Below are 20,163 nucleotides of genomic sequence, written 5' to 3'. Positions count from 1 at the left end.
AGACACAGGCGGGAACACAATGAAAGTGAGAGCCACAACCATGAGAATCCTTAAACTACCCAAAGCCAAGAACCCCAAATTCTATCCCATTTTATCTAACTGGTCAGGTCTGAAGGGGTTTCTGTGGTTAATTCTCTCCAATCGCATTCTGGAATCCTGAATGAATCAATAGCATATATTAAAAATGAACTGAATGGATTGAGACAAGCATGCTTGCATGCATGTCCTTTATCTGCGGACTACCTACATTCCTGGGGGGTGTTATGCTGGCTTTCCCCCAGCTGGCATTTGGACTAATCCCACAGGGCCATAGATAGGGGTTGGGGAAGAGGTACAAGTGAACCTGCTGTGTGTGTCTGGTGGTGGTGGTGGTGGGGAGCAGAGATCAGAGAGGCTGTTGAGTTGCCACTTCCAGAGTGGAACCTGAATACAATAGTGTCCCAAGTCCAAATGATCCTGTTGGTAGCCCTGCCTAGCACTATTTATGTGCTTTACTGTGAATGCTTTTGTCCTGAGGAAGGCAGGATTGGTTAAGGGCTCCTGCAACTTGCTCTTCTCTGCAGAAACCACTGTTGCTCTATGAAGCGAGTCCAACACACCATGCGACCCAGTTTAGATGGCAGCACCATGGCTTTCACATGGGTGTCTAATAGAAGCATGGACAGGGGGACAAAGGGGGGCAGGGGGACAGTTTCCCCCCTAGATCAAGTAAAACAACAGAAATACTTAACTAACTGACCAATCATTCCAGTTCTGCCCCCCTAACAAAGTCCTGCCCCCCCCCACAACAAAAATCCTGGCTATGCCCATGAATAGGAGTAGTGGGAAATGTCTTACATCTTCTGTTCTGCCCCTCTCAGCTTTCCCTGTGGCTAGAATCCTTTCTTAGCTGCAACCACAAGCATCAACAACCATGTCAGGAATGTCTGTCTTTATGAGGTTGCTATTGGGATCAAAGTAGAGCAGAGAAAGGGGCCGTCGCTGTGTGGGGACGCAGCAAGAACGGCCAGCAGTCTGGATGTTGTTGGCTTTGACCAAGTTGAAGACAGTTGTGTGGAAGGAGGCTGCTACCCCAGGTGAGCCAGCCAGGTGCATGGGGCACTCACCCATGCAATAGTTTATCTGATAACCTTCTGGCTTAAAGATCCAGTCATTCCAACCAATGTCCCGAAAGTCTACGTAATAGTCTTTTCTGCAGCACAGGTCAGAGTTCTGGTCGCAGCTCAGGCTGCGCTTAGCTACCCGGTGGCCGGGCTCCCGTATCTTGGCCTTAACCATCAAGAAGGGCTGTTGGGAGCTGCCAGTAGCAGTCAGCAAAGAGTCAATGCTGGGGTGGCAGCCTTCACACTGCAGCTCCAGGCACAGCGCCGTCTCCTCACGCTCAAGGATGCTCTGCATATCTGGCATGAGGGAGAAAGTGTGCCAGCTGCTGCCTTTGCTCTCCAGCTGCTGCCGCTCCCCAAGGGCCACTCGCTGCTGCCCTGCCAGGTAGACCTGCAGCGTGATGTTTTGGTGAGCCTTGAGGTACAGCCACAGCTCGGCCTGGAGGATGTGCATGTCTTGGCCTTTCGGATGTGTCAGCTGGAACTGCAGGACCCCGGAGGGCTCTGTAGAGGGGAAGACAATCAATATGAAAATCTTAGGAATGCTAATCCTGACCTGCCCCAGAAAAGCTACCACCATGCCTGAACCAGAGTCCTTTGATTAGGGTCAAAAAATATGTCCAAGAGTTGCCTTGACCTCACTTCACATTTATTTTCTACATTTGTAGTATGCCTCTGAAGAACCCCATGAGGTAGATAGGGTGGAGGGAGCAGCAGAGCCCCACAGGGTGTCCCCATCCTGGCCAACCGCAGCCTCTGACCTTTGTGCGTTGTGCTTCAAGCATCTGGCTGAACGCATGGAGAATCCTCCTAGTGACAGGGAACCCTGATCATGCTGATGGAACCAACAGAGGTAGGGATGCAGGGGCTGAGACTAGTGTGTACAGCTCTATTCCCCTTTCACAGTCTTTAACACCTGGGGGAATAATGCCTGACCCTAATGGTAAATAACATGATTTGCCTAAGGGTGTCCTTCTTACTTGAGCATGGCTCTAAACCAAGCAATAATGATATTTCTAATAGATTGTTGTTATTCATTGGCTGCCAAAAAATTCAAGCCCTGTACAAAACATGTGGGAAGACAGGTTCTGCTGAAACAGGCAAACAATCCCAAATAAATAAAGAACAAAATAATTAAAAACTAAAGGAGGAGTATGCTGAAATGAAAACCTACCGGTATCTACTACCACACACTGGTTCTCACCAACTGTTCTTCCACCCCCACTATAACTCTATTATAAAAAACCATTTCCTCCACATTCCTTATGAGCAACATCACTGCCCCCTTTTGGTGGGATAGCCTGGAATATTTTTTTAAACCACTTGACCCAACAACCTTAGAACAATATGCCAAGAAGCTTGATTGCTTACTCTCGCTCAGCATGGGGTGGCCTACCAGCCAAACATGGGTGGGTTTTTCTGGTAAATATTTTTTTTATTTGCAGCCAAACACACGTTGAGCCCACAACACTAGGTCCAGGTGGATTTCTGCCATGCAATGGTCACAAAGGTCATTCCATAGCAGAAACAGCAAGAAATTGTACAAATACCTAAATAAATCCATCAAAATTCTGAGTGCTTATCACTAATACCACAGTATGACCAATCCTTGCCTGATTTTTTTTTGGGGGGGTAGGGAACCTGCAATCCTCCAGATATTGCTGAACTACAACTCCCATCAGCGCCCCCAACCAGCATGGCCAATGGTCAAGAGATGATGGGAGCTGCAGTCCCCTGATCTAGACATTCTTCTGAGTGCACCTTACTGAGATGAAAAGGAAGCTGCACAAGACCCTTGGTCCCTAAGTTCTCAGGAGCACACAGAAAGAATGGGGTCAGAGAAATGGGTGTGTGTGTGTGTGACAGCTGTGTTCCACCTTCACTGCCAGAGGTGTATGGGTCTGAATACCCATTTGCTGGGAACCACAAGTGGGGACAGTTCTGTTGCACACAGGTTCTGCTTGCTTGTGGGCTTCTGACAGGGGCACCTGGCTGGCTCATGTGGGAACAGGTTGCTGGACTAGATGGGCCATTGGCCTGATCCAGCAGGGCTCATCTTACATTGTTAATTAAGTTACAGGTAGGTAGCCGTGTTGGTCTGCCATAGTCAAAACAAAATAAAATAAAAAATTCCTTCCAGTAGCACCTTAGAGGCCAACTATGTTTGTTCTTGTTATGAGCTTTCGTGTGCATGCAGGTATCTGAAGAAGTGTGCATGCACACGAAAGCTCATACCAAGAACAAACTTAGTTGGTCTCTAAGGTGCTACTGGAAGGATTTTATTTTATTTTATGTTGTTAATTAAATTAGGCATCAAGCAAGAAAGCAACACAGTGGTGTGGGATATTCCTCCAGCTGCCACCATTTGGAAGAATAGAAAATAACAGGCAAAAATCAAGATGAAGCTTTCCCCCCACTGTTATATTTTTCCTGTCACACGGCTGTTAAAGGCATAAAAAGGGTAGCAACACTATGCTAGCTTCATCCTATTTACTAGCTACTTCCAGTGACCCCATCCTATACTGCACATTAAGCAGAGAGGGCAGATGGTGGCAGGAAGTCATTTTTAAGAGAGGAGAAGGTAGTATGCTAGAGGCATCAGCATCACTGTCTGTGTCACACAGACTCATTTCTTTTGCCACATTATAACTGCTGGTGGAACAAGTTTTGCAGTCTTTTAAAGAAGTGATAATGGCATGGATATGCACACTGCTAGCAACACCACTTCTACTAATACCATCTTCACTCATCTTTCTCTCTCAGAGAAAAGCATCTGTCTGCAGCCTGGGATATGCCACAGAAAACTGGATTAATGAGAAATTTAGCAACCTGTCCACTCTCACCACCACTTCTTCCTCCACACACATTGCCCTTTTCCCCTGCAGTTGATATTTTTCAGCACACTGTCAAAATCTACCCAGATCTCCCATGGGTAAGAAATTACAGTGCAATGAATAACTACAAGTCTCTGCTCTCAAGTGCACTTTGTATGCAGCAGTTATTTGGGGTGGGGTGGGGGGAGCTGTTGGCATATGCGACTTACATTCTCTCCATCATAATATTCAAGCCCTGGGCCATGCACCAGGAAGAGCTATGAGGACTCACCTGTCTCTGCAAAACTAATGATCTCGTACCCCTGTTCATCAGGCTCGGGGTTCTGCCAGCCGGGGAAGTGCCCAAGTCTGTCCATCCGAGCTTTGCCCAGGTGCAGGCGGCGTAGGGCATTGGCCACTGCCCCACGTGGCACAGGGTGGGTGATGTTGGGCCTCTCGCTCAAGTTTAGTTTCTGCAGGATCTGCTGCTTGGCTAATTCGACCAGAAAGGCTTTCTCAGCATTGGGCTCCAGAGGCGGCACCCTACAGGAAGGACATGCAGGCTTTCCCTCGATCCAGGCCAAAGAAGTCCATAGTAAGGCCAGCGTGGCCAGAGGAGTCCAGCTGCCCTGGGGGCTGTAGGTGGGAGCCATGAAGAACCCAAGTGTGGTAGGTAGCAAGATACAGCAGAGGAGGTGCTTTTGTTGCCACGTAGTTCTTGTGACAGTAACTAGAACTCACGAACTGTGCCTGCGCTGGGACCAGCTGCTTGCATCTTAGCCTAAAAGGAATGGCAATCTGCCCTGGGTACAAGGAGGATAACTGCTAACCCCTTGCAACTCCTTTGCTTCCTGTTGCTCTCTCTGCTTCTTGGGGCTGGGTGGATCTGCTGCTGGTGCCGAGGTGAAGCAGGTGTTGATCACTCAAGAGATCTCGGCTCATTGACTGGCTGCTCCAGAGTGTCAGGCAGCTATGCTCCTCGGTATTTGTCACTCAGCCAGTCTGGCCCTGCCCTTTGTGCCTCTCTGATTGGCCAGCTCACCTAGTGCCCCAGGGAGGTTTCCTCCAGTTGGGGAGGAAGGGCTTAGCAAAAGGGGATTACAGGCTCCCTTTGGCGGAAACAGGTGCCAGAGGAAAGGGAACACAATTTGCCATGATGTAAAGCAAAGCAGGGGTGGGATTGCATTGGGAAGGGCTTTTCATGGCCCCAGAGTGAAGAGGGGCTTAAGGTGGGAGAAAATGGCAAAGCATAGGAGTGGGATGTGGGGAACAACAGTTTGCCTGCACCTTTGGAACAGCCCCAGAGAAAATGTGCATTGCAGTAGTCCAAGCGGGAGATAACTAGAGCATGCACCACTCTGGCGAGACACTCTGCAAGCAGGTAGGGTCTCAGCTGCCGTACCAGATGGAGCTGGTTAGACAGCTGCCCTGGACACAGAAATGACCTGTGCCTCCATGGACAGCTGTGAGTCCAAAATGACTCCCAGGCTGTGTACCTGGTCCTTCAGGGGCAGCATTACCCCATTCAGGACCAGGGAGTCCTCCACACCTGCTCACCCCATCCCCCCAAAACAGTTTTGTCAGGATTCAACCTCAATCTGTTAGCCGCCATCCATCCTTCAACCGCTTCCAGACACTCACACAGAACATTCACCGCCTTCACTGGTTCTGAGTCTTTAAACTTTAAAGCAACCACTTTGAGAATATGTTAGTGGGCATAGAGAAAACTCCCAAGATACAGGTAAGAACAGGTAGAACCTCTAATCACATCTATCCAGCACCACAGTATGCTAGCAAGCAGATAAATTACTTAAAAGCCTTCTGAAATGATTGCTTACTGGAACTCTCATCTTTCAGAAGCCACAAACTCCTTATCTGCCGCTGATAAATCCTCTGGTGATTATTAACAAAGGTGAGGAAATGTGTCTGTGATTATCAATTGGTTTCCCTTTCTGAGCCATGACGTCTGTGGCAGGTGAGGTGCCACATTATTTGCACTGCTCAGGGTTCCATCACCTTGATACATCAGCGAAGTTTTGCTCAGGTGCCAAGGTCCCTCGCTGGAGTTGCAGATCTTAACTTCTATGATGGGGAAAAAGCTTTGGATTGCAGTGCTGTCAGTACTAACATCTTCTGTAACCACTTTTCTGCAGCTAAGTTTCGTATCTGGAATATACAATGTAAAGAACCTATGCAAATTTACTTCATTGACCTAACTCTGGCTGTGTAATTGGGGTTCTGTATTGCCTTGTCACAGAGTCTGGACTCCTTGCTGCCCCAGACAGTAGAATCACTTGGAGGAACAAATGGTCAGTGTGCCACATATTAGTAGCCTGTGACAAGGAAATGAGCCTCATCACATACCACAGTGGTGAGACTGTTGTTGCACCACCAGCAACACCAGAAATAACAGCAGTATCAATGCTATTTGTGAATTAAACTGCCTGCAAAGGCATCACTATAAATTCTGGCAACAGAAGGTGAGGCTTATTAAATCTGGAAAGAAGGGAGAGACATATTATTACAAATAATTGATTGATTCAATACCTTCTCCAATGAGACTCAAGATGGTTTATATTCCATGCCCCATAAATTCTAATGGGAGAAAACATTATTCATAATACTTCTGTTGAATTCAGTGGGAATGAAAAGCACTGAACCTGGCTAGATAGCCCATGCCCTATTTTTTTTTATACAGTATCAAAATGGTTCAAAATACTTAAAGGTAAAGGGACCCCTGACTATTAGGTCCAGTCATGTCCGACTCTGGGGTTGCGGCGCTCATCTTGCGTTACTGGCCGAGGGAGCCGGTGTACAGCTTCTGGGTCATGTGGCCAGCATAACAAAGCCACTTCTGGCAAACCAGAGCAGCGCACGGAAACGCCGTTTACCTTCCCTATTTATCTACTTGCACTTTGACGTGCTTTTGAACTGCTAGGTGGGCAGGAGCTGGGACCGAGCAACGGGAGCTCACCCTGTCGCAGGGATTTGAACCGCCGACCTTCTGATCAGCAAGCCCTAGGCTCTGTGGTTTAACCCACAGCACCACCCGCATCCCTTACTTACACAAATACTTACACAGCATTAAAATGGATAAAACTTAATTACTATTAAATCACTTAGGGTGTAGCAGAAGTCAAATGGAAGTTGATCGTACCAGGCTGGGAAGCTCAAGATATGGGCTTTCTATCTTTGTTATGCTGGAATTGCAGGGATGAGAGTCAAGCATGTGAAATAAATCACACTGCCATGTTTTAATGCTGGCATCCCCCTGGTGCCATTGTCATGTTGAAGAAGTATGTGCATGGACAGAGGAATGAAGACAGTAGCTCTTAGCAGTGCCTTTATCTGGGGGAAAAGGCAGCGGAACTTAACACTATTGCCATCACTACCCCTCCCCACTCACGCCACCAGTATGTGAACCTGAGTCAGGCAATTGTTCATCTAGCTCAATGTTCTACCAGGGGTGGGAAACCTTTTCCCTACCATTGACCTGTAAGAAAAATCAATTTGAAGCTGCAGCTAATAGCTGGTCAAGCCCAGGTGGGCAGTGTTTGCTGAACTGCAAGATTGAAGAGTACCCTCCCCACAACAGAAAGGCTCAGTCTCTTGTGCGTATGAGGTTGTAAGCCTTGGGTTCCTCGTCCCAGCTCTAAACTGCCTGGCAATGGTTCTCCAAGGGGTTGCAGGTAGTTGTTCCCAGCCTTACCTAGATATTCCAAGAATTGACCCACCTGGGGGCCTTTTTCATGCAGCATACAAGTTACTGAATGGGAAAGGCCATAGTTCAGCGCAGGTGAAAAGCCACAAGTTCAGTTCTCAGCCTCTCCAGGTAAGGCTTGGGGAAACTCTGTTCCGAAACACTGGTGAGCTGATGCCAGCTAATCCTAATATGTTTTTTTTTTTTTAAAAAATGATTATTTAATATTTCTAAGATCTACCTGCAAAATTTCATATTGGGATCTCAATGAGATCACATTGAAAAAAGTATTTTGTACATACATGTCTGCCTTATTAGGTTCTATTTAGGATAAACGGGACTTCTTGGAGTGAGTTAAATTTAAATTTTAAAGTAGTGTAAGTCCATCTTGTGACATTAAAACCCATGATATTCTGAAGAGATTGGTGTTTTTAGTTTTGACATATCTCAATGCTGGACTGAACTTTTAAGGTTTTTGTGTAGTTAGACAAGGCCAAAATTGAAATTTCAAGCCCTCGTAACTCAGAAATGGGATGAGATAAAAGGCTAAAATTCTAGATTTAAACTTAGTTTTCCTCATTCAACAAGAGTACAAAATATTAAGAAAATTGGATGACATGAGGTAAAAAAGTTAGATCACTTGATATGGAATGACCCAGAAACAACAAAAAGCACAAGTTCCTAGATCAGTGCTGCGAAGATATAGGAAATCCTGGTGAAATTACAGAAGCTGGATAAGAAGGGATTTCCAGGGGGCTTCAGTGCTTTCCCACTGCCCTTCTGCATGATTACTAAAGTACAATAAATTAATGTGGAGTGCAGAATTCAGCTTTCCTTTGTGCAACTTTTTTTTTTTAACGCAGAGACTATTATACACACTTGGGTATAACTTTCAGCCAAACAAGGTATCCCCTCCTTTTTATCAGGTGACTACTTCTGCCTTAAGTTCTTGCTGCTTCTGTTTTTGTTTTTTAGGTAGTCAACATTATATTTCATTTTGTTCATATACAAGTACCGTATGTCATAAACTCATATGAAATGAGTTCCAGCAGCTCTGGCTCCTTGCCATTTTTTCTCACAAAGTAGGCTTCTCTTGGAGGAGCAGGCTGGTGTTTTAGTTCAAACCAAATTCCCTTTTCCTTTCCTTTCTTTTTTTCTTCTTCTTTCTTTCTTTCTTTCTTTCTTTCTTTCATAGTCTTTCACCCACTGCAAGTAGTTGTCTCTGTTCTTAGAGTGCTTGATATACTCAATTTGCACATCAATTCTCTGGGCAAGAATCTTGCCCTTAGTCTTCTTGTTCACATTAATGCCCACAGCATGCTGGGTAATGTTGTATATTCTTCCAGTCTTGCCATAGTAACATTTGTGGGGCATGCCTTTCTGAATTGTGCCCATGCCCTTTATGCCAACAAAATCAACTTTATAGATGCACATGTAGGTGGCAAGAGGGACACCATGTTTGCAAAATAGTCTTGAGAACATGTAACGTGTCCCCCTCCTCTTCCCTTTGGTGTTGGTCATCTTGACGGATTAGGCAGGCAACACTCTCAGGGAGCGCAAAGTGGTGGGACTGGGAGGGGGGCAGAGACATCCCGCTCTCCCTCAGCCGTTGTTTAGAAGCAATGGCCGGATATGCTCCCCCCCCCCCCACATTCCTGTTCCCCTTCCTTGCTGCTTCTGTTGTGTAGGAATTTGAACTCAAGACCTGAGACGTTGAATCCACCAGTTGAACAGCTTCCACAACTGGCCTTGGCAGGGAGCAGTTCTGCTGACATTCAAGTATCTGGCTGTAGGGTGGAGGGGCACAATGGGATTAAAGTTCTTGGGATAGTTGGTTTTGGCTAGAGAAAGAGGCAACGTGTAAACATGGCTGTCTGGGAAAAAAACACTGGTGCAACATGATGCAACTGCAGGGCCAGGGCCGAAGTTCACAGCACACTAAGTTTGCTGGCAACTCAGCTCCCAGAATAGGCCAGGAATGTAAATAGTTAGCAACTGACCCTGGCATGATGCCAAGGCACATACATGGCCCACGGTTCCTACACCTGCTCAGAGACACCAGCTACTGTGCACGGAAGAACTATTGCACTGGGACAAACTTGTTATTCATCACGTTCTACATCCTGACTCTGAAAGTGTCTGGTTATGTGGACCCTTGGCTAGGACAGTAGCCAAAGTCTGGGAGGCAAATGAATTAAGAGTGATGTAATGCCCTTAGAGCAGAAATAATTTGAGGCTATGGGTTGTATCCAAATAAATTATACTCAAGAGTAGTGTGTGTGTGTGGGAAGAGAGCATTTCACCACAGAAAAGGCCACTAGTGGACCTGTCGCAGAGGAGGCACACAAAGAAGGGTCTCTGATGATGATCACAGGATCTGGGTCGGTTCCTATGAGAATAGGCGGCCCTTGAGGTATTGCAGTCCTGAGCATAATTGGTACCAACCAGGGGCCTTAGGGGGAAAGTCCCCATTGACACTTCCAGCCTGTGAAATTTGCAGCAAGCCATAAGCCTATTTCGTCCCGCACGTTGCTTTGTCCTGTACCTCTTAAAGTTGCCATTTGGAGGACTGCAAAATGGGATTTCAAAATGCCTCTTATTATTCTAAGCCTTAGACTTGGAAACCTTCCTATCAATCTACCCCATAAAATAGCAAAGGAGGTGGAGGCCTCTGGGCTATGTAGAGTTCAGTGCAGAGCAGGCAAGCCGACTCAAGGGACCAGGTGCGTCTGCTGTCCCGGGAAGCCTGGAAAACGGAATCTCCTCCTCACCGTTTAGTTGTCTTTGGGATCCCTTTCTGGGGCCCTCATCTTTCTCTCCTGATTGGCTATGAGCGCTATATGAACCTCCTGCTTCCAAGGAACACGAATTCTGGAAATATCAGGCCTCGTTGTCAGAGCCAGAGCTACGGGGGGTCGGGGGACTTGGCGGCGGTACTTTTGTTCTGGGTGAAGCCTCCCAAGGGCGCCCTTGGGGCTCCTCGCCCGCCCGCCTGCCTGCCTGCCGGCCGTGTGAGCACCAGGGCTTCAGGCAGAGCGGGATTCACACGGCATTGCCAGGCGAGGCTCCGGTTGGGATCTGGGCTTGGGCCGGAGCGGGCGAGGGCTGGGTTCGGCGGGAGCGGCGCCGGCGGCCTCCAAGCCCCTCCAGCCTCCTACCCAAGGCGAGTTCGCTGCCTCTGGTGGGCCTGGCGCCCCTCGGCTGCCACCAAGGCGCGGCCTCGGCTCCCGCGCAGCTTCCAAGGTGGGTGAAGGCCCCCCCCCCCGAGGCCCGCCGTGTCCCTGATCCCAGTCCCTCCTTCGTGCAGCTGGGGCGCTTCGAGGACAGGGTCGAGAGAGTCATCTTGCCTCAGGCGTCCATCCCATATCATGTAGATGGTTACCCTGTAGTTAGTCACTTTGTACTCTGCCCCTTAAAATACAAGACGGTACCATTTTGGGGGCACACACTCCTCTGTCCTGTTTGGCCCCCGACTTGTCCCATTTTTGAAGCCATAAAAATAACAATTGGTCTTTGTGCGCTCTCCCAAACTTGCTTGTCTGGTGCGCAATGCAACTGCTAGTTGCTTAGACAGTTGAGCCCGCCCTCCCCTCCAAAGCTGGCCGATTGACGCTCCAGGCTAGCCAATAGTTGGGCTGAAAGAAGCAGGGAGGCAGCGCGTACCTGCAGTTGTGGGCGGGGCCTGTTTAGCATGTGGCGTTTGGGGAAGGGGGCTTTCTTTATTTCGATCCACTACGTTTTTGTTACAGTATTAGCGTTTTGTCTCTATTAATCTTGCCAATTAGTTGTTTTTGAAAGATGCTTCCCCCCTTCTCACACACAGAACTAAGTGCATATTTTAAGGTGCCACATGTCACCTACAACTGTTAGAATTGGTTGGGTTAAAAAATCAGCATTTTTTCCAGCACTTCTTATACTCTTGTATTGCAGAACAGCCTTGCTACCCTTTATATTACAAATGCAGGGAGAGGAAATAGAGCCTGGCAGAATCGCTAGAACTTAGTGACTTCTAGGCAAGTGCTGAAACTCCAAATTGTGACGTGCTCAGGGAAGCTGTTCCTGTCTGTTTAAATAGGCAGGAATGGGTTGACCCACTACCTGAGAACAGTGGTGTAGCAACCAATCCTTTCCAGAGGACTCTGGAGATTATATCTCTGGGAGAGGATTAGGATTCTTTGGGGGACTGTTAAAGTGGTATAAGAGTGCTTTAAATGATGCTTTAGTTCAGGGATCAGCAACCTAAGGCCCATGGGCCAGAAGCAGCCCACGGAGGTCGTTTGAGCAACCCACGAGCCACCCCCGAACTGAAATGCCCGCTTGTGCACTGTGCTAAATCGGCGCAGCTGCGCCAGAAATTGCTTCTGCACATGGGCAGACACCGGAAATCGCATCTGCGTAGATGCAGACACCAAAAATCACGCATGTGTGCACGCAATCCAGCCCACAGAGGGATCTCTGCGGGACCGATCCGGCCCAGGCAAGATAAACCTTGCTGACCCCTGCTTTAGTTAAAATTCCTACATTGCAGGGGGCTGGACTAAATGACCCTCAGGGACCCTTCCAACTCTACAATTCTATGATTCCATGAATGCCTATAGATAACATATGAATTCTTTTTAAAACGCCTTAAATATGTGACAAGAACAGATATTACAGTGATTGGTGAACTTGTCTGACTATGGGGTGTGTGTGAGAGAGAATTGGCATTAGCAGCTATATGGAAAGGGATGTTGGAGGCATCAGGAAGAGAAACAGAATTTGTTGCTACCGGTATCTCCACCTTTCTTTGGCTGTGTTTCTACATTTACCATTCTTCTGACAGGCAGAAGGTCAGGAGTATGTGAGTCACTGAAATTAATGTGCATTGCTAACTTACATCCATAAATTTCATTGGTCTCCTATGAGTATAACCAGCATTGGAAACAACCCATTGTAATGGATTACTTTGAAGTCATTTCATTCTGCACCAGGTAAAGTAATTTTTAGCCCCCCAGTTCCCCCCATGTCACATATTTTGCCAGACCAAAAGTGGCAACTCTACTTTCATGTAGATAAACATGTACTACAAACATGCTATCCTGTACAGTATAATGCTAACAGTGGTTACTTTCTTCTGGAACTTCAGCGTGACAAATGTTAGGAATAAAATTTATGTTTTCAACTAAATGTTGAACTGTATGCCCATTCTCAATTTGGTATTACAGTTTTCTGTACTTCTCCATTAATAGAAGTGGATGAGTCCATTATTTTTGTAAGCATGAAAACTGCTTACTAGTTAAAACTATCAAATGGCTTAGATCCAACATTTAATTATTTATTTAGGATCTTTATAGATACTTTCATATTAAAACAATTCACTGAGCAGTGTTTCATAAAATAAAAATGAATCCAGCAAAATTACGCAAAGAACAGAGGCATGTTTGCACACAGCTGATATCAATTTCTGAAAATGCCTGGGTAGACAGAATAGTTTTAAGCAGGTTTTAGAAACTATCTCCTCTATGTCCTGTTACAATTTTTAATTTCTTAAAAAAGTTAACGTCTTAAGAACATAAAAGAGCCCTCCCTGCTGGATCAGTCCCATCTAATCCAGCATCCTAGTCTCAAGGATGTGAACGCAATTCCCAGCAACTGTTAGTCAGAGGAATATTGCGTCCAACTGTTGTGGAAGAACATAGCCATTGTGGCTACCAGCCATTGATAACGTTCCATGAATTTGTCTAATCCTTTTACAGATCAGTCGGTAGTGCATAAGATTCTTAATCTCAGGGTCATGAGTTCAAGCCCCATGTTGGGTGAAAAAATTCTGCATTGCTGGGGTTTAGACTGGATGACCCTCATGGTTCCTTCCAATCCTACAAGTTTGAGATTCTGTGATTCTCTGTGTGAGTGGGTGTGACATGAAGAGAAAGAAAGAGAAAGGAGTTTGCTTGCACACCCAACCTCTGTTCCTAAAAGTGAGTGATCCTTCTCCTTCCTCTTTCCCTAATGAAGCTGAAGATGGGGTCCCCTGTTGGGTTTTGCAACTACGGTAGGTAAGTTACAGAACTAGTGCTGCAAGCGGCCATAAGGTCCCTGTCTCATTTGCAGGGAGAGGGAGATCCTGGAGAGGGGAGAAGGCGGACCTCCAAGCAAAGTTGAAAATGTACATGTTTTGTTGCTGCCAGCCTAAGGAAGGGAATAATAGAATTTCCTTTCTCTTCTTCTTTTCCTTTTTCCTCCCCTCCACATCTCAGAAAACAATTAAAAATGGTGGAGAGATCAGATCTCCTTAACTGGGTAAAGACTGTGCAGTCTTATACTGCAATTACCATATAAGCATTTACACTCTGATATATGCCTGATCATTCTCACAGTTTCCATTATTATTATTATTATTATTATTATTATTATTATTATTATTATTATTATATTTATATTTATATCTTGGCTCCAAGGAGAGCCTTTCCTGTAGGAACTGCCTGCCATGTGGACCTCTTAGCTGTGGGGAGAAGTGGGGGCTGCCTTTCCTTAGCAATATGTAAAGGGCGGAAACACCCACCCACACACCCGTGAAACTGCCTGATCCTGTGCCAGGCCACTTGGTCTCTCCAGCTCAACCATGCTCTGGAGTAAAAGTCACTTCAGGGGCTCAGAGGAACTTGGCAAGTTGGCATGCTCTGAGTGGGTGACTGCTCAGTACATATTTCCATGCCTGCCTTCTGCAGAGGAAGGGGGCTGAAAGAAAAGGCAAGGAATCAATTAAAATATTAAATAAAAAAATACAACTCTGTATTCAAATAATACTCACTCCAGTGAGTGAGTGCTCACTGGAAGGACAGGTCCTGAAGCTGAGGCTCCAGTACTTTGGCCACCTCATGAGAAGAGAAGACTCCCTGGAAAAGACCCTGATGTTGGGAAAGATGGAGGGCACAAGGGGAAGGGGACGACAGAGGATGAGATGGTTGGACAGTGTTCTTGAACTGACTGGCATGAGTTTGGCCAAACTGCGGGAGGCAGTGGAGGATAGGGGTGCCTGGCATGCTCTGGTCCATGGGGTCATGAAGAATCGGACACGACTGAATGACTGAACAACAACAACAACAATTCAAATAATATATTCCCTACTTTTTAGGCCCTTTATAAACAAATGTGCATGCCCCATCTTTGTTCACCAGTAAGTGGCCACAGCTAGCCTCCACACAACAGGAACTCAAAGAATGAGCTTCTAGGTTGGAGAGCATGATTATTATTTTTTTGCAAACAAGAGCTTCAGCACCTGTTTTTTCAGAAGGTACCCACGATCTTCACCCTTTCAACCTTTTCCCTGGAACTGTTTGGCCTAGGAACTTGTTTGGTGGGTTTAAAACACGCACAACAGTTTGGGGATTCTCAGAAATCAGAGTGATGCATGAAATGTCTGGATATCACTCAGGAAGCAAGCCTTCTGGGTGTTTGGTATGTTTGCAGCCACAAAGTAAACAGATGTCTCTGGCTTTGAGGGAGCATAGTGGAATCTACAACCCCAGACAAACAGCGTTTGGTGTCCCCAAACTGTGTTGTGTTTTGTGCAGGGCTTCCCAAAGCTCCATCCCCTATTCCAAAAAGCATCTAATGGAATCTAGGCCAGAGGTCAGTACAGTATTTTGAGAGTCATGGTACACATTGCATAAGCTGCTGATCAATGGAGCATTTCCCAGAAGACAAACTTTGCACCCAGTCCAACTCACACACTAATGAGAAGCAGAAAGGCGTGACTGGCTTTACCTGTGCAACATCAATCATAGCATTTGTGCCTGAATACATATATATATATATTCTGGATAAGCCTACGAGTCTGCAAATGCCCTTTAGGAATTGCCCTTTATAGTCTCAATTCTATCTTTGCAGTCTTAAAGGCGAGAAATGGCTTTGTTGTGTGTGTTTTTAAAATTTAAAACTGAGATAGCCAAACTGGAGAAGACATGGAAATGCAAGAGTAGGCTCTTAACAAATTTGATTGAACCAGATTACAGTATGTCTAAAGGACCACATTTTCCCATATGAGTGTCTTCGGACTCTGAGATCACCATCTGAGTTTTTTCTCCAGATGCCAAGGGAGGTCTGCAAGGTGGCAACGAGAGAAAGAGCCTTTTCTATAGTAGCCCTCCATCTATGGGATGCTCTCCCCAGAGAGGCCTGCCTGGTGGCAACTTTGCCATCTTTTTGGCACCAAAGCCATTTTTGCTTTCCCAGGCACTTGAACAGCACCAATTATTGAATGTTTTTATCCTGATTATGTTTTAAATATATTTATACATTGTTATGAGTTTGGGGTGTTAAATTGTATGCCGAGACTCTTCTAATCCCTGGATCCAGCAAGTGTTAAAATTTAACCAAGACTTCTAATTCTTAGAATAGCCAGGCTAACTTCCTGGTGAGGTGATAGCCTGGGTGACGAGCCATTAAGAGGAACAAAGGAAAGGAGCTCTGTGTGAGACGGAAAATGGGTTAGCTCCTGTCAACATTGAGAAATTCATATACTTTGTTCCCCAAAGCAAATAATCAACATTCTACACCCAGGTAACTCAAATTCTACATCAAGAAAAGCAGGATTCTGATGTCTTCATAAATTTGTCCGCCCTTGTGGATTCTTCTTCTGTTCTTCTTGAGGTAGGTTTCAAGCTTTCGAATACCAAGCTGAGATTCTCAGAGTGATGAATTGTGTGCCCATTGCAGCATCACTTGTATGAGGAGGTCACAGAAACATACCCTATGTACAGCTCTTAATTAGACTGTGTTTCCACTGGCAAATTCACAAGGAGCCAATGGGCTGTACTTCTTTATGACTGTGGATAAATCCCTTTAGTTTTAGACACCAATTTAAATCTGCTTAGCAGTTTAACAAAAACAAACCCTATTCCAGTGCTCATCCCCATATGGCAGACAGACTTTTCTAGTCTCTGGCATAACTGCCTGCTAGTGTCTATATGAGATTCATAGCAGTTTGGGCATTGGTAGTTCCCCTGCTATAGTGCTTCTAGTTTTAAAAATATAATCTAGACCCTGCTGTTTCGATACTGATTGATAATTTGCACAGACTCTAAAGAAGCAATGTACTGCAACTCTACTGCCACCCAGTGGCAGTGTTGGGAATAACAATTGCCTCCCAGCCCTCCACACTTCTACATTTCCTGCCACTTTCTTGCAGAAAACCCATGCTGGTAGGAGCTAGAGTACAACAAGTGCCACAGGTTCCTCAGCCCAGCTGTAGGTCATGATGCTCTCTAGCCATGATCCCCTCCTACACTTGCTGCCACGAATCCCCTGTTGTGATGCCAAGACCCCCCAAAGGTGTCATTAAATTTCTTTTTAAAATGCTCATGCCCATTTTTACACTTTGGCCCCCATAGAATTGGCCATATATCAATGCAACATTTGGCCTCCAAAAGGTTGAACTAGATCCTGAGAACAGGAATCTCCATGTACAAAAGCAGGACAAGTAATGTTGTATAGAGTTTCGGCATTCAGATCAAATCTGTCCATTTTCCTATCAGTTAAAACATGTTTTTGATTATGAATGTAATTGGTTTGATTTGAATAATGTGTCAGGGCCGGGCCACCCATGGGGCAAAGTGAGGCAACTGCCTTGAGTGGCAGGATCCGCAGGGGTGGCCGATCTGGCCTCCAAGAAATGCATCACCCACTGCTGCTGCTATGATGGCAACGGCGGCTGTGGTGTGCTCCTTGGAGGCCAGATGTGCCACCTCCTTGGCAACTCAACCGCCAATGTCACTTCTACAGCAGTCTCTCAACAAATAGGAGGTGCTGCCAGTCTCCTTCCGTCCCTAAGGAAGAAATGGTGGGGGCTGCCCTTTGGGGCCTCCTGGTCTCTGCACCTGCCCAGGATGATTCAGAGCAAGTCTCTTCCCCGCACACTGCAATAGTCTTTGATTCCAACTGTTTGACACACACACACACACCCCGCTGCCACTTCCAATGTAGATCTTCACTCACCCCCTCATTCCAGATGTAGATCTTCCCTAGCGGTGGCATGGAGGCGGCATTTTGTGGTTCGTCTCAGGGGTCAAAATCCTCTGTATTGTGTTACATCTCTATGAAGCCATATTGATTCACAATCTTGACTGGGCCCTTAGCTGCTCATAAAAGCAGAGGTGGACCTTGGTGTCCCAAATTTTCGTGGTGCCCTGTGCCACCTGCCTCCCACCTTCCATTGGATCTCATAGTTGTGGTGCCTGCTGCAGTGCCCAGGAGCTCCATGCCTGGTGTGAACACACTGGTCACACTCCCCTAGATCTGCCTTTGATAAAAGGCATGACTTCTGGATCCAGTTTTGTCTCTGGAGGCCCAGGTAGACTCAGCTGGAAGTGCCTTTTCCCTGCTGTGTCTGGTACAAGAGGTCAAAACAAAACAAAAAATAATAAAAATCCTTCCAGTAGCACCTTAGAGACCAACTTAGAGACCAAGAACAAACTTAGTTGGTCTCTAAGGTGCTACTGGAAGGATTTTTATTATTTATTATTTTGTTTTTATTCTGTTTGCCAGGTTACCTGATTGGACTACCTGGGCATCCTGGCCACTCTTTTGTCACGATAACTACTTAATTCCTGAATCCAGGTCACAGGCTCACCCTATTCATATCTTAAATTTGCATTTCAATCAATTCTTTATTGTTGTGGCAATGATTGCAGTTACTATTGAAGTCTATTGAATATCTTCAAATACCTGTTTTTATTGATAATTTTAATGCTTTGGTTTATATTTTTGTGAACTGCTTAGAAGTTTTTGTACAATCGAGTGGCATATACATGTCATTACTTCAGTGTTCTTTTTATTTATTTTTTTGCTCTGAGAAGTGTCTGGCTGGCTCTTTGTGATGTTTCTGTTTTTCTGTCATTCCTTTTGGGTATCTTTGATTTAAACCACATAAATAAAAAAATTGTATTAACAAAAAAGATCTTGTCATATACTTGTTTTTATATATTTGGTTAGTTTTCTGCCACTCTTTACCATGTAAGCTTTTTTCCTTGATGGTTTTTGTTTAGAGCACTCCTCTGCCCCTCTGAAGCTGAGTGGGAAACAGATTGTTCCTGTGAACTGGCTTTTATATGAAAATGCCTTATGCAGAATTGGACTCAGACCTTTGCTCCACCTAGCTCAGTTTTGTCTACTCTGGCTGGCAGAAGCATCCTAAGGTCAGTCGCAGGCAAAGAAGGGTCTTTCTCAGTGCTGGTGCCGGATTTTGTTAACTGGAGATGCCAGGGACTCAACCTGATTCCTCCTGCACTGAAAGCACCTGCTGTTCCACCAAGTTATATGCACTGCTGTGCAGCTTCCTTTCCACAGTGAACCTGGGAGGGGGTTGAAGATAACCTTGATGGTGGAGTCGAATAACATTCTTGATAGTAAAATTAAAAATTAGCCTTTCATGCAACAAACATGAAGACCTTGGGAAAATTTCAGCCTAGTGGCTTGGACCTTGCAGTTGTTGACTTTGGCAGGTAATATCACAGTCTTGATTTTGGCATAGGGACTGCTTAGTGCTGGCTACAATGCTTAGATTTGAAACACTGCCAAGTGCAAATCTAGTGCTGCTTGTCTCTTCAAATGCTGACCACCAGCTGTTCTGCCTCCTCGCTTGCCATTTCACCAGTTCTTTCCCACTGCTTGTGGGACAGAATTCAAATCCTGCTTGTCACAGCAGGCAGACGGTGCGGTGTTGGAGAAGCTGGCAGTGGGTGGAAAGTGGCTGCATAACTCCATTGGTGCCGTGGAGCTTTCAAAAGACACCTTCAGGTTGAGGCTTGACAAACCTGCTTGTTGAAAATGCACAGTGCAAAAATGGTACCGCTAAGAGCTTGGGGCTGTAATAAAGAACAAGATGAAAGATGAAAAAATATTTTTAAATAATTCAATCGGCACCTTTGCTGTTGTTTAGTCGTTTAGTCGTGTCCGACTCTTCGTGACCCCATGGACCAGAGCACGCCGCCAGGCACTCCTTCCTGTCTTCCACTGCCTCCCGCAGTTTGGTCAGACTCATGCCTGTTGTCTTTGTCCATGGAGTTTTCTTGGCAGGGATACTGGAGTGGCTTGCCAGTTCCTGCTCCAGGTGGATCACGTTTAGTCAAAACTCTCCACTATGACCTGTCCATCTTGGGTGGCCCCTGCACGGCATAGCTCATAGTTTCTCTGAGTTATTCAAGCCCCTTCGCCACGACAAGGCAGTGATCCATGAAGGAGTGGCACCTTCTGTTGTTGTTGTTCAGTCGTTCAGTCGTGTCCGACTCTTCGTGACCCCATGGACCAGAGCATGCCAGGCACCCCTATCCTCCACTGCCTCCCGCAGTTTGGCTAAACTCATGCCAGTCGCTTCAAGAACGCTGTCTAACCATCTCATCCTCTGTCGTCCCCTTCTCCTTGTGCCCTCCATCTTTCCCAACATCAGGGTCTTTTCCAGGGAGTCTTCTCTTCTCATGAGGTGGCCAAAGTACTGGAGTCTCAACTTCAGGATCTGCCCCTTTAAGATCAACTAAATATAAGCTTTCATGTGTAATACACACTTTGTCAG

General features: G+C 46.0%; 2 protein-coding genes across 2 annotated transcripts; both read right to left on the bottom strand.

Moving 5' to 3' along the window:
• Positions 1-757: 757 nt before the first annotated feature.
• On the bottom strand, positions 758-5,175 carry INHBE (inhibin subunit beta E). Its single transcript, XM_033137447.1, has 2 exons — positions 4,209-5,175; positions 758-1,607 (listed from the first exon to the last, which is right to left on the bottom strand). The coding sequence occupies exons 1-2, from the start codon at positions 4,567-4,569 to the stop codon at positions 886-888; spliced, it is 1,083 nt and encodes a 360-aa protein (XP_032993338.1). The 5' UTR covers positions 4,570-5,175; the 3' UTR covers positions 758-885.
• A 3,442-nt stretch (positions 5,176-8,617) lies between these two features.
• Positions 8,618-9,137, bottom strand: LOC117043003 (60S ribosomal protein L21-like). The gene is given in 2 exon segments (XM_033142625.1): positions 8,618-8,797; positions 8,799-9,137. Coding segments are annotated over 2 exon segments (519 nt in total).
• Positions 9,138-20,163: the final 11,026 nt, after the last annotated feature.

This window comes from Lacerta agilis, chromosome 2, assembly GCF_009819535.1.
Source record: "Lacerta agilis isolate rLacAgi1 chromosome 2, rLacAgi1.pri, whole genome shotgun sequence".
In the NCBI taxonomy this organism is placed as follows: domain Eukaryota; kingdom Metazoa; phylum Chordata; class Lepidosauria; order Squamata; family Lacertidae; genus Lacerta; species Lacerta agilis.
Note: the sequence above shows the minus strand (reverse complement) of the source record. Positions and strands in the feature narration are given on the sequence as shown.